Raw genomic sequence first — 15803 nt, 5'->3', positions numbered from 1 at the left:
TCTAGTACTTACCAAAACAATTCATAACAGGGACCATGCACATTTCACCACTGCTTAAACACTAAATTATATGTCGAGGGGCTGATTAAAGTGCAGAGTGCTACAGTGTAAAGTGTATTATTATATTGCAAATTTTCACTAGCCTGATATTTTCTTCATTTTACACCAAAAACATGACGAAAATAGATTTTTTGATGACTCTAGACAGTATTTTCTAATGTATGGGATGGTATAGAAACAGCCACAGTCCCTTCTTTAATTTTGTCTTTTTGCTAAGGTGTCAACATAATGAAACAATAATTTTTAATCTGGCTTCCTCCAATTTTCAGATTTTGTGTTTTGTTATATATGCAAATTATGGTACATTTTACAAAGAAATGCCTAATTTGCATATATAAACATAAAATCTCAAAAACTTCCAATACATTTTTCTTTGGTATGATGTCACTAATCAACTGGAGAAGTTTCATAGTGATAGCTATTAATTGAAAATTTTCCCCTATCTCTATTCAATTTACTTAGAGTTTTGGGCACAACTTTGGCCTTTAGTCTCGAAAAAAAATATGTTCCACTCCATCTACGGCTTAAGACTTTTAGTATATGATTCAGGAGGATATTAGGACCAATAAGAACTATTGCAATTGCAATTTTGTTTGTTTGTTTGTTTCTTGGGCTAGATTGACTGGCCTATTTTGTTATGTTTGTGTTCACCTCCGACGCTGACAAAAAATAAAAATATGCATAACCGCATTTGTGTAAAATCGTGTAATATTCTACCTTGTCCGTCGACATGTCAGTTAGCGTCTGGCGTCTTCTTCATTGGTTTCTAGTCCTCCAGCTTGTAAACAAATGCACATGCTCTGGAGTTTACCACAGTGGTGGAAGAGGGAATTGCACTGTAGGGGCGCTGTTTCGCAAAAACAGCAAATCCGACATAGTGGGGCCTTAATCACTTGGAATATTTTATATTATTCAAGTACAACATCCAAAAACTTTAATAGTTTAGTTTCTAGTTTCTGGATCCCCTTGTCTTTGCAATATCATTTCATTTATGTTTTATTACACAACTCAATTTTAATATCTATATCTATCTTTTTGTTGCCTCTTGTATTCCATTATTTCTGAATGTGCTGCTAAACAAAAGAATGTTTACAATAATGCCTTTATCTTTTGAATCCTGAACAAATCAAACCATTAGGTCATCTCACTGGTCCAACTCACTGTAAGGCTAAGAATAGAACAGACATTTCTTGTGTATATGCCATGCTTCCATCATCTAACATCAACTTTATTGTGTCTAAACCAACAAAATGTCTTTTAATGCAATTCTGTCTGCTGCCCATTTTGCTTCAGGCACACATGCCATTACATTCCATTTTTTTGTGCATTATCTACTGTTAACAATACGATCTCCCCAAGTAAGCCTGGAATCAAACCATATTCCAAGAATTCTGAACCAAAATATTCTTTGAAAGTCTTTTCATACATTTTTGAGCTGACGTCCTCACCCACGTTTTTTTCCTAAAGAAAATCATTGAGTTTTCTCTACCAAAAACTTTTAACCTTTGTTGACTTTGTCAAGCACTTCTTAAAGGTCTTTCATTATTTCATTTAAAGTTCTTTCATAATTACACCAGGCTAAATGAAATATATATTCCGCTTATTTTTATCCCTTTTACTTTTAATCACTATCACCACATTTTATAGGATTTAACTTGAAGCAGAGCTGGGCATGGCAGATGGCAGAGGCAGGGTGAAGATAGACAGCCAATTGCAAGAATGGGATCAGGGAAGATACATGTAGGAACAGAGAAGGCAGTAACTTTGAGGATGTGATTCTTGGACTTACTGTGCACCAAAAACAAGATTCTGATCTTTATTTTTTTTAATTAATGTAGTTATAATTCCAGGTAAATATTATATTCACAAAGCTAAAATCAGTAAGAAGCCTTCATTTACTCTTTTTGTCAATGTTAAGTGTGAACATAAAGTGACCTCAGTCCACTTCGCATTTTGCTTTTCCCTTGAGGCTTGCTGTACATACGCACCACATGCAGTAACCATGGTAACTGGTAACCACAAACAAGAAAACCAAGTGGCAAGCCATGGAGAGCAAGGGGTCATGTGTGCATTCACTTCTTTCACACATTTCTGGTGATTCAGTTCAATGTTCCCCTCTCTTTATTTCTCATAAGCTTCTTAAAAATGTAACAAACACTGGGTTTGCTTTCTTGAAAAATGTTGTGAGGGCAGAGTTCTAAGTTGTTTTATTAGTTTAAGAAAAGGGCAGCAGGGTGGTACAGCGTCTAGTGCTGTCTCCTCACAGCAAGAAGGTGCTGGCTTTTCCCCAGTGTGGATGTTCTTTCCACCAGAAGCCCCGGCTTCCTCCCACAGTCACAGCCAGGTAAAGTGGAGGTATTAAACTGCCCTTTGGTGTGGATGTGTCTGTGTGTGTCTGTGAATGCATGAATCAATCAGTTTAAGGAAAGATAAACAAGGAGTAATGCAAAAGGGTTTCCCAGTCCATGGCACATACACACACATGCACACACACACACACACACACACAATTCAGCTTTAAACATTTCTTTTGAGAACAATTACAATATATGTCATGCCAAAGTGCTGTTAAAAGAACATTTACATAGCTGAAAGTAAGCCAGGATTCCACTTTAGTATCCATTTGGTTCAGGTGGACAGGCTTAAGGAGAAAACCATCCATGGCAAAACAGGCTATAGATGTTGGAGAGAGAATATGAGAGATTGAGCCATTATTTGCCAAGACATCTGCTTTATTACACTGTTTTATTACATGACCGGACATAGTTACATTTTTGGTCGTTCTCTCCCTTGCTTGTCTAACTTGCTGATAACAATGCTTGGCTCTTGCAGTGACGATAGCAGCCACTCTGAATGGACAAATCTTTACCTTTCAACGGATCTAACATGCGCTAATAATTGGAGGGAGCTGTGAGGTGTTTCGGTGAATTGGGTACCGTCCCCAACCGCTTTGACAACAACTACTATGTGGACGAAATGGTGATTCATACAGTACATATAATTTGCAAATGCATGATTATGACAGGTGAAGAGGCTCTAATTTTTTGACCTGCACTAGTAGGCAGCTCTTCTGCTCATTGCACAGAGTTAGTGAAGAACATGGCATTGAGGTTTGGTTATTTTTATTATATAGTACAGTCATCTTCACACAAACCTTTAGGGTGGTCTCTCAGACAGAGATGTGAGTAAGACAGGCCTTAATGTGGAATAACAAATCCTATGCCACAACATGACTTTCCAAAGCAGATGGTAATTTCAAATCAGACACTTCTGGACTCTGGAGTCCTCAATTAAGTTAAAAGTGATAATCCACCAGATTCAAAAATTTCTTGATTTGGGCACCACCTCTGATGTATTTTTGGGGCACTTTTTACCATTTTGTTTGGCAATTTTCTGGTCATTTTCTAGTTGATTTCCTGTAATTCCTTACTAATTTCTTGCTAATTTTCCAAGTCACTTTTGTGCAAATTTGCTCATTGGCTTTTATGCCATGCCATGATACAGTGAAATAATTAAAAATCCAATGATGCTCATAAATTTAGAGCTAGAAAAGTGGTGTGGAACTGGAGGAAAGCCGGGATGGACGCTGTTTCTCCTTTGACAAACAGCAGCAATCTGAAGTTCAACTTGCTGCCTTGGAGGTTCAATAAAAACCTTTCTTCTTTTACGTGAGCACCAACATTAATCTTCATGATCCAGAAAGTCTTAATCCCTCGATACCACACCTCGGTGAATTTGGGCAAGAGTATTTTTATGTTACTAATTTATTCACTCCGTGTTTTTCCTCATTTGTTTAGACATGCAGTAAGTATGCACTGTACTATGTTACAGGGATGTGGAGTTGGAGAAAGGGTCTAATCCCTTTTCTTTTTATTATTTATCTCATTAATCACTGGCATAAACATCCTATCCTTAGAGCCATGCTGAAATGAGTGACAAGCTGTACAGCTGTCTGTTTTCATTTGCATCATAAAGTTTTAGGTTCCTGTCTTCTGTAAGCACTTTATTTATATGGACTTGTGGCTTTGTGTAGAAGAGGACCAACTCTGTGCCATGTTGAGGAAAGTAACCCTCTGCAATATTTTCAAATGCAAAAACGTGCTATTTTCTACAGCTGACTGGATATAACACAAAAGCAATTCAGACAATATCCATTTCATGGAAGCATCTGGTAGCTCTTTCCTGGAAAAATCCTCTGCTGAACAGGAAGTGATGCATTTAATGTTTTCAGTCTGTTTGAAATATACAAGAGAAGAACTGGGTAGTAGAGGATGACATTTTTTTCAGGACTCCTGCAGGTCACAGGATTCCTGGGGGATCAAAGTCAAGTTCACTATTCATCACATGACTGAGACAGGAAAGGAAAGCAATTCAGCGGGAGCAGGCAGGATGGGAATCATAATAACAACAGCCCAGTTTATGTATGTGTGTGGGTGTCTGTGTGTGTGTGTGTGTGTGTGTGTGTGTGTATACACACCTACCCACACCCACACCCACACACACACACACACACACACACACACACAGACACACTTTATTTTGAACATAATGCTAGTCATTCTGTTCTGGTCTTTGGTTGCTGGTTGGATGGATCCAACGAGCCACCTGACCAGTGTGTGATGTGTGTGGATCGATGAGCATAGACTGTATAAAAGTGCGGGCCATCCTACAGGCCAAATGGTGTGAATAAAAAACTGTCCAGTAGAGCACAAAGTAAGTAAAGAAACAATCCCATCCGTGTCCGGGATTGGGACAGGACACAATTTTTTTTTTACTCTGTCAGAGGATGGGACACGACAGGAGTATATTAGTAGGAGTGGGATGGGGCAGGAGTGAAAATCCACTCCCATGTAAACCCTATATTGGGTATTTAGCATGAGCAGTCATAGCCACCATGGCTTAACAGACAAAAGCAGTGCCACCTGCAGAACCTTTAACAGAAAATCCAAGGAAAAAGATGTCCCACATTGTTTGACTGACAGATAATCTCTAGTAAGTGCAGTGCAGAAACACTACAACAATGATTGCTTAGCACCAAAGAAGGTGCCAATATAATACAAATAAAAATAAGAAAAGAAGAGAAGAAGGCGGATGATAAAATTTTACCACTTAGTACAGTTATTCGGAGCAGTTTTAATACTCGTCCAGGTTGTGCCACTTGGCGATCTGCCGCCCGGGGTTGTCGCACACCTCCCGCCAGTGGGTTGCACCCGTGGGCATGTGGCTCTGGCCACCCAGGACCAGCCGACCCACCACCTCATTCTTGATGGTCCGGTTGAAATCTACCAGCAGGAACTCCATGGAGACGTCAGTGAGCAGCTCAGCTGGAACCTTCACGATGAAGGACTCATTGAAGACGGGGTTGAGTGTGCACTTCTTAACATGAGTTTTCTTCTTGGCGATACGCTTGTGGCCATAGTGGATATTCACCTTCACATATGGGTCTGGGGAGGGAGAGAGTGTACAGTGTGTTGGGACCCTTATAGCTGATGCTAGGAATTTTGTGACATGATTAATGATTTGTGGTGTACATCCACTTGCTGTATCTACTTAAAGGGAAAGTTCACCATTTTAAAAAATACATAATATTTCACTTCTATCTATTTTACTTGATCCACTCAAAGAAGGTTTAAGATGACTTTATAAGTGTCACTTTCAGAAACTAAAACTCCATTACAATTACAGAGTGTACACGGATGATAGTTTTGCTCAAATTACCAATGTAAATTGTTTTCTTCCTGGTCTCAACAAAGATCTGGTATCTTCTGCCTTTCATGTGTTACTCCACTCCATCTACACCTACACCTTCTTTCCTCCACTCCCCTCTATCACATGTTTCATGTACCTTTCAGGCTCCTGCCAGCCACCGTAGTAACTGAGGACCAGCACAGAGAGCTGAGACCACACAAGAAAGTAGTCCTATCCAATTACATTTTTAACAGTTAAAACAGTTAGCATGTGGAGCATCCAGCCACTATCCAGCACTCAGTAACAATGAGAGAAAGGTACTGCCACTACTGTCCTACACAACAGCTGGGGGAGAGTGAAACTATATCAATGTTTTTCAAAATGTGTGATCTATACAAAAAAAAAAAAAAAAAATTCCCTATTTTTCCATGTTTTCCCAATGCCTTCCAGCAAACCCCAGAGAAGGAGCATAAACTTGTTTGTTTCTGTTAAAAATGCCTTTTTTGGCATTTCTGCTTTATTTGACAGTCATGGTGGAGAGAGACAGGAAGGGCAGAGGGAACGACATGCAGTGAAGGGCCTAAGATTGGATTTGAACCCAGGAGGATGTGATCAGGACTCAGCCTTGGTACATGTTATGTGATCTTATCCAGTGAGGCACCAGGGTGCCCCCACAGTTGTGTCTTTCAAACACAGATGGTCCCTTGGCCATATGAATATAGCTCGCTGGCCAATAACCTTATGAACATCATTGTGTATTTGATGGTGGCCCCGCCTCCTACCCAAAACACAACATATCTTGTGGCTGCATTGCATTGTGGTTTATTGAGAACACAAGCGATGAAGAAAATGTTATCGCTGCCTATTTTATGATGGATTTTCTCCTGTTTATATTGTTACACATCAATGCAAAATGGTGGCTCTATGAAGAGGCCCTTGCTCAGAGCAATTTTTGTCTTTTTCATGATGCAACTCATTCTCTGCCACAAAATGATTTTAGTGGAAGTGTGCATGTGTGTGTGATAGAGACTTACTGCCCGGCATGCCAGTGATGTCCAGGGATGGTAGGTGTTTGGCCTTCATCACCAGCACACTGAGCCTCTGAGAGTTGGGCTGATAGGACAGAGACACCAGGAGCTCTCCTCTGCTCACACTCTGCAGAATAAACAACCATGCATTGTTTCTTCAAATACAAAATGTCATCTATAGTGGAAACTGTAGTAGAACTGCTTTCTTTAATTAAAAAAAAAAAAAAAAAAAAAAAAAAAAGAGTGGCCAGAATGTTCTGTGATGCCTGACCCTTACTGGTCAAACATTGGGTGCCTGGTCTTTTGTGGCAGGTGATGTCACCATCTGTTGTACTGTATGGGTGGTGACATCACCTGCCACCATAAACCAGGGATTTGTGTTTAGGGTTTACCTATTCTTTAATTTTGAGTTACTGGTACTGATCCGAGCCCAGCAGATATAGTAGTTATTTTGTGCTATGGAACAGTACAAGTCTTGTACTCATGGCAAAAAAAAAAAAACATCCGAGGGGTGCTGATGGGGAAAATTCTGTAAATGAAGGAACAGTGTTACATGAGCGCAATCAATGTTGCAACTTAGTTCTCAAACCTAACTAGAAAAATGTGCAGAATTTTAATCTTACTTTTCATTTTTGTTGCGTTTCGTTTATTAATTGAGGGGAATGCTTTTTGTTAAAACAAACAGTTGTGTGTGTGTGTGTGTGTGTGTGTAGTTGATTTAGGGAGTATTTCTGTTGCTGCAGTTATGCACCTTTTTGTGTTAGGCCACACCCACCCCTTTTGGCCAGTCAGCATGAAAGGTTAATCAGCTCTTCCTTGGCCCATGACCAAGCCCTCCACAAAATCTTGATATGATATGAATCCATTTGGAAGTCATACACTACCGGTATGTTGTGATAAGCTACATCCACTGCTATGCATCATTTTGGCCAACCTGTGTCATCAGCCCCATGACCAAGCTTTGCCCTAAATTTTGCCAGGTCCATTCAGAAGTTATATGCCTTTTTATGATCGCCACCACACTCCCATTTGATCTATCAGCATGAAAAGTGAATCAGCTCTTTCTTGGCCGATGACTAACCTGTCCATAAACTTTTGCGGAAATCCATTCATAACCTTTAGAGATCCTGCCGACCACCAACAGACAAACATGTGTGTTGGTACAGACAGACAGCAGACAACTGAATGCAGCGATAACCCCCATCCAGCTCCATTGGTCGGCGTAAAAAGCAAATAATGAAGCATTGTGTTGTTTCAGTATTTAGCATGGTGATGCATTTTCTTCGGTAAACATCTCTGTTGGACCTCTGTTGTAAGTATCTAGTAAACTCCTGTGCATTATGAAAAAACTGACTTCATTTTGTATGCACTTGTAAACTCTGCCAGAGGCCTGCTGATGTTGTTGCAGTTCCTAATAGTTAACAATGGAGGTTGATAAAAGCCTTATGGCCCCTATAATAAGAATTAGATTTGGGCTTTGTCTTTGAGTCATTCTCACAGTCTGGCTACCTAAGAGTCTCTGTCATTGCATGTCTCTCTCTCTCATTACACCACTGCACCATAGCAACAGAGCGTGGGAGGCATCCTGAACTTTAGAATAGAGAAAAACAGAATGCATTAAGATAGAAAGACAAAGATAACCAGCCAGACAGAGAGAGAAAGAGAGTGTGTGTGTGTGTGTGTGTGTGTGTGCGCGTGCGTGCGTGTGTGTGTGTCTGTGTGTGTTTGCATGAAAGATTTTCACAGAAACTGCTCCATGTCAACCCTTGATTTATTTTGTTCCTGTTCATGTTGCTAGCTGCTAACTACTACTACTGCTGAGTTGCTTCTGTCTGTTCTTAACTGAGTCCATGATGTGCCACGGGCACATAATGTACTAATGTGCTGGGCTATGGCAGCTGCATCGGCCCCAAAATACATGGTGCTTCCTGTCATGTTCATATAGCAAACAAACTGCTCTGGAGTTCTTTTGTAACCGTGCCAAGACCACCTCCTCAACGGGGGCCCAGTCCGGGTGTAAATGCTGATTTCATACTTGCCCAAATGAACTCCATCAGGGGGGAAGTGAACCAGAGTTTGATTCAATTGGCCTAAACAAGCAGATGTGAAAACACCCTTAGAGCAGATTACAGAAGGCAAGGTAATACATTTTTCCAACAAACCAACTGTTCTACATTTAACACCCAGAAGCTGAGAAAGCTGTTCTCAGAGATGAATACTGCCAGCTGAAAATATCAGGAAACAACTCTGTCTGACAGCTGTGTACAGATACTGTGCCCAAATTCAGTATACATTTCTAATCCTATACTACATCAGAGGGCCTGAGCATCTCAGTGAACAGCACTGTAATTGAACCACGCAAACAGTAATGCCACTTTGTATAAATTTGCCCTGCACAGTGGCACCCTACCAAGCAGAGCCCTCCCACTAGCAATGCTCCATTTAGCAGAACCATACCCTGGTTCCAGACCAGAGACGTTAGTGCCCGAATTGCAATCAAAAATTCAGGCAGTGCAAAGGAGTGAGGTGGCAGCGTAATCATAAAGCCCACAGTGAAGGCAAAATCTGATCAGTGAGAAAGAAGCCGGGGGAGCTGTAACATAAAGGATATATTATCAAAAACGTTAAGGGCCAAGGTTCAGTGTTTTTTTCTCTCTAAAATGTGTGTTTTTGCTTGATACTGAAGAAGATTTGTTTGATCTTTTTGGCACAAATGTGACTTCATAGACATGCAGCAAATGGGCCAAGGTCAGATTGGAACTCTGGTCACTGCAATCAGGACTCAGCCTTAACACATGGTATACGCTGCCGGAGCACCCCCATGATTTTTTAATGATCCATACAGATCTGATGTTGCCCAATTCAAATGCAATTTCTTGGCTGAAAAACTGATCAACCAATCAGCGCCATCGTATGGTGGGACAAAGATGAGAAAAACATTCAGTGCCTTAAAAGCCTGTGCACTGAAGGCATTTCTGAGAGGGAGGCTTACAGTTAGGTTACGTTTTTTGTGTGTTCTGCCAATGGGATATGGCAAACGTTTAATTAAATTTATCGACTAGTACTGCTGGAAAGAACCTCCAGTCCCTGTTAGAATTTGCCTATCTCTGTTCCTGGTAGTTAGTTTCTGTGGCTGGCCTGTTGTTAGCCTAGAATCAGCTAGAGCTGCACTGAACCATTTGTCCAAACATCCAAATTGACTTGGCATAAATGGCACTGACATTTTTGTAGGTGGCTAAAGTTGATTAGTTGAAATGGCTCTGTAGTTTGAAATAGCACTGTAAACTGGCTAAAGCAGATAGCACGGTGACTGAAAATGACATGGATGGACATGTCAGTTGCTGATGGTTGGTTAGCAGGATTCAAATCCCCAGCAGAACTCAGCTAACATAGGGCCAATTTCAGACTGAATAATGGAATGGAAACATAATGGTCATTCAGTCTGAATATCAGGCCAGCACAGCCCTAACCAGGAAAGAGGGTTCTTGCCGTCAACATCAGCCATGCCACGCCTGTACCTCCTCAAAAGATGCTCTCTGGTCTGGCCATTTTGTGGCTTCCAATGGCGCACTGGTTGGAGCATGGCCAGATAGTTTCTCTGAAAATGAAAAACCTATCCTCACACAGCCAGATCAGGCTGGGTGGAAAGTTGACTTGGTACAGTCTGTGGTGTAGTGGAGGGTATATGCAGGTATACAGAATATACCCACCTCTTTTCCAGGCTTTTTACAGTAAACAGACCTAACAACCAAAACAGCCATTGAAATATGTAGGACAGTACACCCACATCCTCCTCAGTAATCTACCAGCTGGTATACTAGTTTGGTATACTGGTATACTAGGCCTCAGCAACTAGCCCTACAGCACCTCGTGCCTGCTGCTCAGTACAGAGGAGAGTGTTTTCTCCACAACAGAACAGACTGACAAGCTCCTTCTTTTTACCTCTCTTCCCTTAATCTCCTATCCTCTTACCACCACATTATGTATGTTTTTGGGGTTGTACAGACAAAGTCACTCCAACTGTGTTTCAACTAGCATGTGGGTAGTTAATGACAAAATATTCATTTTGAGGTGAACTGTTTCTTTAAATTGTGTGCCGTATATTTCCTGTGATGTAATGCATGTTCAGTGTGATCTAATGCAGTCTCTCATCCCCTCCTCCGCTCATGAGAAAGGGGGAGAGTGATTGTCTTAAAGTCTGCATCTGAAATCACATACTACAGACTGTGCAAATAATCAACATACTTTTGTATAAATAGCTGTTTGGACATGTTGACTGTCAAACTGGCATCATTATTCGCATCACTTCCTGTAAGCCCCTTTGAAGACGTGTAGCCATGGTAACCTGTGCAAACCTCCACTGAAAACTGACAGCAAGCGTAATGCATCTGTTTTTGTCTTTTGTTCACTTATGTGGGAGTACTGAGGGTGTTAGAAAATACAGCAGCCAAAGTCTTTCTGTAGCTCTTTGTCACCAGTTAATCCTTAAACTACTGAAAAACGTAACTAACAAGTACTGTAATACACAGGGGGCAACACTGCTGAGATTTAATGTGTAGGCTGTAGTTTATGTGTAATTTAATGGCTAATTTCTACTAAAAAAAAAAAAAAATACTGCACTGCATTGTGGGATACTTATGCCACTGTAGTGTCCAGCAAACTATAATATTTCAGCTATAACAGATATAGTATGCAGTTCACACACTATTTGATTCATACCATGGGTTTGGACATACTGTACTAAACGGCATGTTAGCATGGAGCCTCTGACGCAGCCAGAGTCTAATAAAGGCTCTTGTTTCCTGCTGATGTAGATCAGTGTCTTCCTGTGGCATCTCCTAATGCACATACAATCAATAGACACACTCCCAAGGTCCACTAATACACTCATAATGTTTGTGTGTGAGTGTGTGTGTGTGTTTTGGTCAGGATGTCAGCATATGTACCACTAGACGCTGAACCATTCTACTGAAACCCACAGTGTTACGTATAGATTATAAAATAGCAGAATGATCCACAGTATTTGAATTACTATGAAAGACCTGTATTTAAAACAATATATGATCAGGCATAGGCCTATGTAAATGTTATTTCAACAACATTTGAAAATATGCTGTAAAAACATTTGAGTCAGTGACTGATATCTTGCTGATATCTATTTTTTCCTTTAATTTAATCAAAGTTAGATTATGAAGACTTATATAATGTTTACAGCGACTGGTTACTACTTTGTCTTTCAATGTTCAAATTATGGATTTAACACACACAATTTGCTATTTTAGCAATCACTGTTAGCTGACACAAAATTTATCTGGCATCTGCTACATTAAAAATAAAAAAGGCATCTTCCATCATATCTAGGCTCCTTGCTAGACTGAGCCTCCAGTCTTCATGGAACAAGATCAACCAAGTGGATTACTTGAAGGTCCCTTTAGTCAAAACTGACTTTGGTAAGTCGGCATTCTGTTTTAATGCACCTCACACATGGAACTCTTTACAAAGGTTCTTAAAACGGACGTTTTGATTTCTTTTGAACATTTTAGATATTTGACTTTAGAAAGGTCCCAAGCTGATTTGGGGAAGACCCAAGGAGGTACAAAGGGAGTGCTGTGTTTGATATACAACACCAGAGAAAGACCAACAAGGGGAGAGCAACATTGCTTAACAGAATGCAGCATGAATATCACTTTCTGTAAATTTTCTAATATTCATGATCATGGGAGGCCATAATTATAATGGAAAATGAAATTTGATTACTGGTGTAGCCAAGTAGATAAACAGATACAGTTTTAAAACCAGATGTAAGGTCAAGGACTGGAGATGGTATCGCCTCACCTGGATATGCCTTTTGGTGATGTTCTGGCTGATGTGGACTTGTCCAGTACGGGGATCCACCCCTGCCAGTGGCACTGAAACCTCCCCAATCACATCATCATGGGCATACCTATCAAAGCTGAGTACTAGGAAGTACAGTATGAGGTTAGGCAGTGAGCCGTAGTCTATTCCATAGAAGGTGAAGGTCTCGTCGAACAATGGCTCCAAGGTCTTCCTCAACACACGAGTCTAAGCAAAACAGAACATTTACATTCAGACACACACGGGTGTGCATACTACTCATTTTATTAAACTAAGTACTTTTTAAAACAGTTAATGTTAGCATGCAATTCCTCTCAATAATTTCTGTATGAACCGCATATTTTCTCAGTATAGAATCCAAACATAGTCATATTCATTCGCTCTGTGGTTCATTTCAAAAGACTATGACTCATGTTAAACTAGGGATATTTAGAGCATGTGTCACCTTTCCACCTATTATTCTAGTACACCACCTACATTTTTAAAATACGCAACAATGTCAGGTCAAATGTTTTTCAGCACAGATCTTTTAGAATTAAACCATTTTTTTTTCTTTATTTTATTCTAAAAAGATGCAATAGCAGTCTAACGCAGAATTAGTGGAAGACCAAAAGGTGATTTCAGAATGAAAATATTAGAAGGAAATAAGCTGACCTTAACACGATGCTTCTTCTCTGGCAGGATGATCATCTTGACATAGGGGTCAGAGCTGCCTGCCAGCTCATCCATGACCGGCAGCCCGTGGGCCCCTACGATGGTTACAACCAGGGCTTTTTTGGGGAAGTTGTAATCCACTGCCAGGACAAGTGTTCCCATGGTGGTAGGCTGCACGCTGGCTTTTACTGGAGTCAAGTGTGATGCCGTCTTACTGTCCAAGCAGCAATAATCAGCCCGGACAGGCAGTGCCCTCTCTAAGGGTGGCTGCCCCAAGTTGGGGGGACGCAGATGGGTCATCTGCGAATTGACAGAATTACTGAACAGACCCACTTCAGGAGTGGTGTTCTCCAACACAGACCTCCCACTTCCTGTCCCTCCTTTGTGACTCTGTTTGATCCAAGAGCCTCCATTTACACATGATCCAGCTCGTCGCTGGACACGAACAATTTTCTTATTGCTCAGTGTCTCTGGATAGATACTGATGCCTTTCAGCATGTGGATGAACTTGTAAGGTGGATCCACTTGAGAGTCACATATCCCTGATTGGAGCTTATAGCTGCCTCTCAACTGCCGGTACTGGCGCTGGCAGCAAGTCCAGAGGAAGACTGCCACAGTGGCGGAGACCACCAAGACTCCTGCACCAAGGAAACCGGCCAGCACCGGTGACACCTCTGGGGAAGGTAAGAGGAGAAACATGATTTAGAAAAGGAATATTGATTCACTGATGTAAATATATATATATATATATATATACACACACACACACACACACACACACATACATATACATATATAGATATAGATAGATAGATAGATGTGTGTGTGTGTGTGTGTGTGTGTGTGTGTACACATATTACATATATACATATATATATATATATATATATATATATATATATATATATATATATATATATATATATATATACATATATATACACTAGCGAAAGGAAATTTCCTTTTGCTAGCATTTACCACTTTGAACTCTCAAAAACATGGGGAAAATGGTGCAAGGAATGACCCAAAAATTAGAAAGAAATTCATAAAAACTTACAAGAAAATGATCTGAAATTTGGGGAAGAATAAACAAGACAATTGCCAAAACCTCTCCCCAAAACTGAAAAATATAAAGAACTAAGGGCGAAAAGGTGCAATAAAAGTGCTCAGGCTGGTCATATTTTGGAGCTATGTTGATCTATACATGGAAAAAAAAAACACAAGGTTCCCCCAAATGGTTCTTATGCCTAGTCTGGCCCTGTTTATTATGTTGTACTGAAATCAAACCCATAATAACGTAATCACTTAAAAGCACACAAAGAAAACAACATTAATGATGGATGTAGTGCTGAGCAGAGAACAAGCACCGGCCTGCACAGCAGTTAGATACGCATGACCACATATTTAGGACGATTCGGCCTCGGAAAAACACAATAGATTTGGCGATCATATTGTGGCATTATGAGCGCAAAAAGCAGCTTCATGGACAGCACACAGCCCGTTTTGCCAGCTGATGATAAAAATGTTTTCTTCCAGATGGCATGGGAGATAATGCTGTCCAGAAAGCAGCCTGTCTGCTATAACAGCTGCATCAACATAGGATGATTGTCATGTACTCACCATATGTTGGTTTGAAATGAGTTATCTCGGCCATGGTACTGATTCAACGGTGTTGGGAAAAGAAACGAAAAGAAAGATGAAAGGGCAAACGCGTCGTTTTATTTGATTTCCATGGGTGTCGGTGCGGTGGGCGGCAGCTCTGCTCCGTGATGCTGACGGACTGGCAGAAATCCGCAGCTTCGCCCACAATAAACCGTCATCTGATGCCTTCCAGGGACACCAGAGTGTCGGAAATCCCGGAGTCCATCTAAGAAAGCCGCCATGGGCTGGCACTCTGTCTGTGTTACAGGCTACTGTCTCCCTCTCTTTCACACTCTGGTAGAACTGATGGTGGAGGGATGTGCTCCTGTTTTAAGGTTTGTCATGGCATGGCCTGCTTTATGAGCTGAGGGCTCACTTTCTGTTCTGCTATTGTGCTGTGAAGGCGTTTTTTGTTGTTGTTGTTGTTGTTGTTGCTGTTTTAGATGGATACATGCTTTGACAGTGTATTGTAGGGGAAGGGGAGGGAGGTGTAATATTTCGAGAAAAAGAAATAAATTAATAAAAATTTCAAGATAAAAATCTAAAATTTACGAGACAAAACTTGGAAAATCTATGAGAATAATGTCGTAAATATGGGGGGGGGGGTCACACATTTATGAGGAAAAAAGTGAAAATTCTGAGGTTTCAAAGTCACAAATTTAGGAGAAAAAAAACTGTGAAAACTAATTTTTCTTCTGCTATAGGATAAAGTAAAGAGGAAATCGTGCTGGTTTGAGGCCAGACTCACAATCTCCTCCTCAGCATCTGGACTCTGAAGAGACTTGGCTGTGACTTGGGCCAATTCAGAAGAAAACAATTTTGTGATTCTGGGCTAAAATCAGCAGGATTTCCTTGTTCCTAAATCCCATGTTAAAG

General features: G+C 40.6%; 1 protein-coding gene across 1 annotated transcript; it reads right to left on the bottom strand.

The window, feature by feature from the left end:
• Positions 1 to 2983: 2983 nt before the first annotated feature.
• On the bottom strand, positions 2984 to 15114 carry syt11a (synaptotagmin XIa). Its single transcript, XM_030063251.1, has 5 exons — positions 14907 to 15114; positions 13287 to 13960; positions 12612 to 12839; positions 6783 to 6903; positions 2984 to 5504 (listed from the first exon to the last, which is right to left on the bottom strand). The coding sequence occupies exons 1-5, from the start codon at positions 14938 to 14940 to the stop codon at positions 5194 to 5196; spliced, it is 1368 nt and encodes a 455-aa protein (XP_029919111.1). The 5' UTR covers positions 14941 to 15114; the 3' UTR covers positions 2984 to 5193.
• Positions 15115 to 15803: the final 689 nt, after the last annotated feature.

Source organism: Myripristis murdjan, chromosome 11 (assembly GCF_902150065.1).
Source record: "Myripristis murdjan chromosome 11, fMyrMur1.1, whole genome shotgun sequence".
NCBI lineage: Eukaryota > Metazoa > Chordata > Actinopteri > Holocentriformes > Holocentridae > Myripristis > Myripristis murdjan.
The sequence above is the reverse complement of the archived record's forward strand: the minus strand, read 5'-3'. Positions and strand labels throughout refer to the sequence as shown.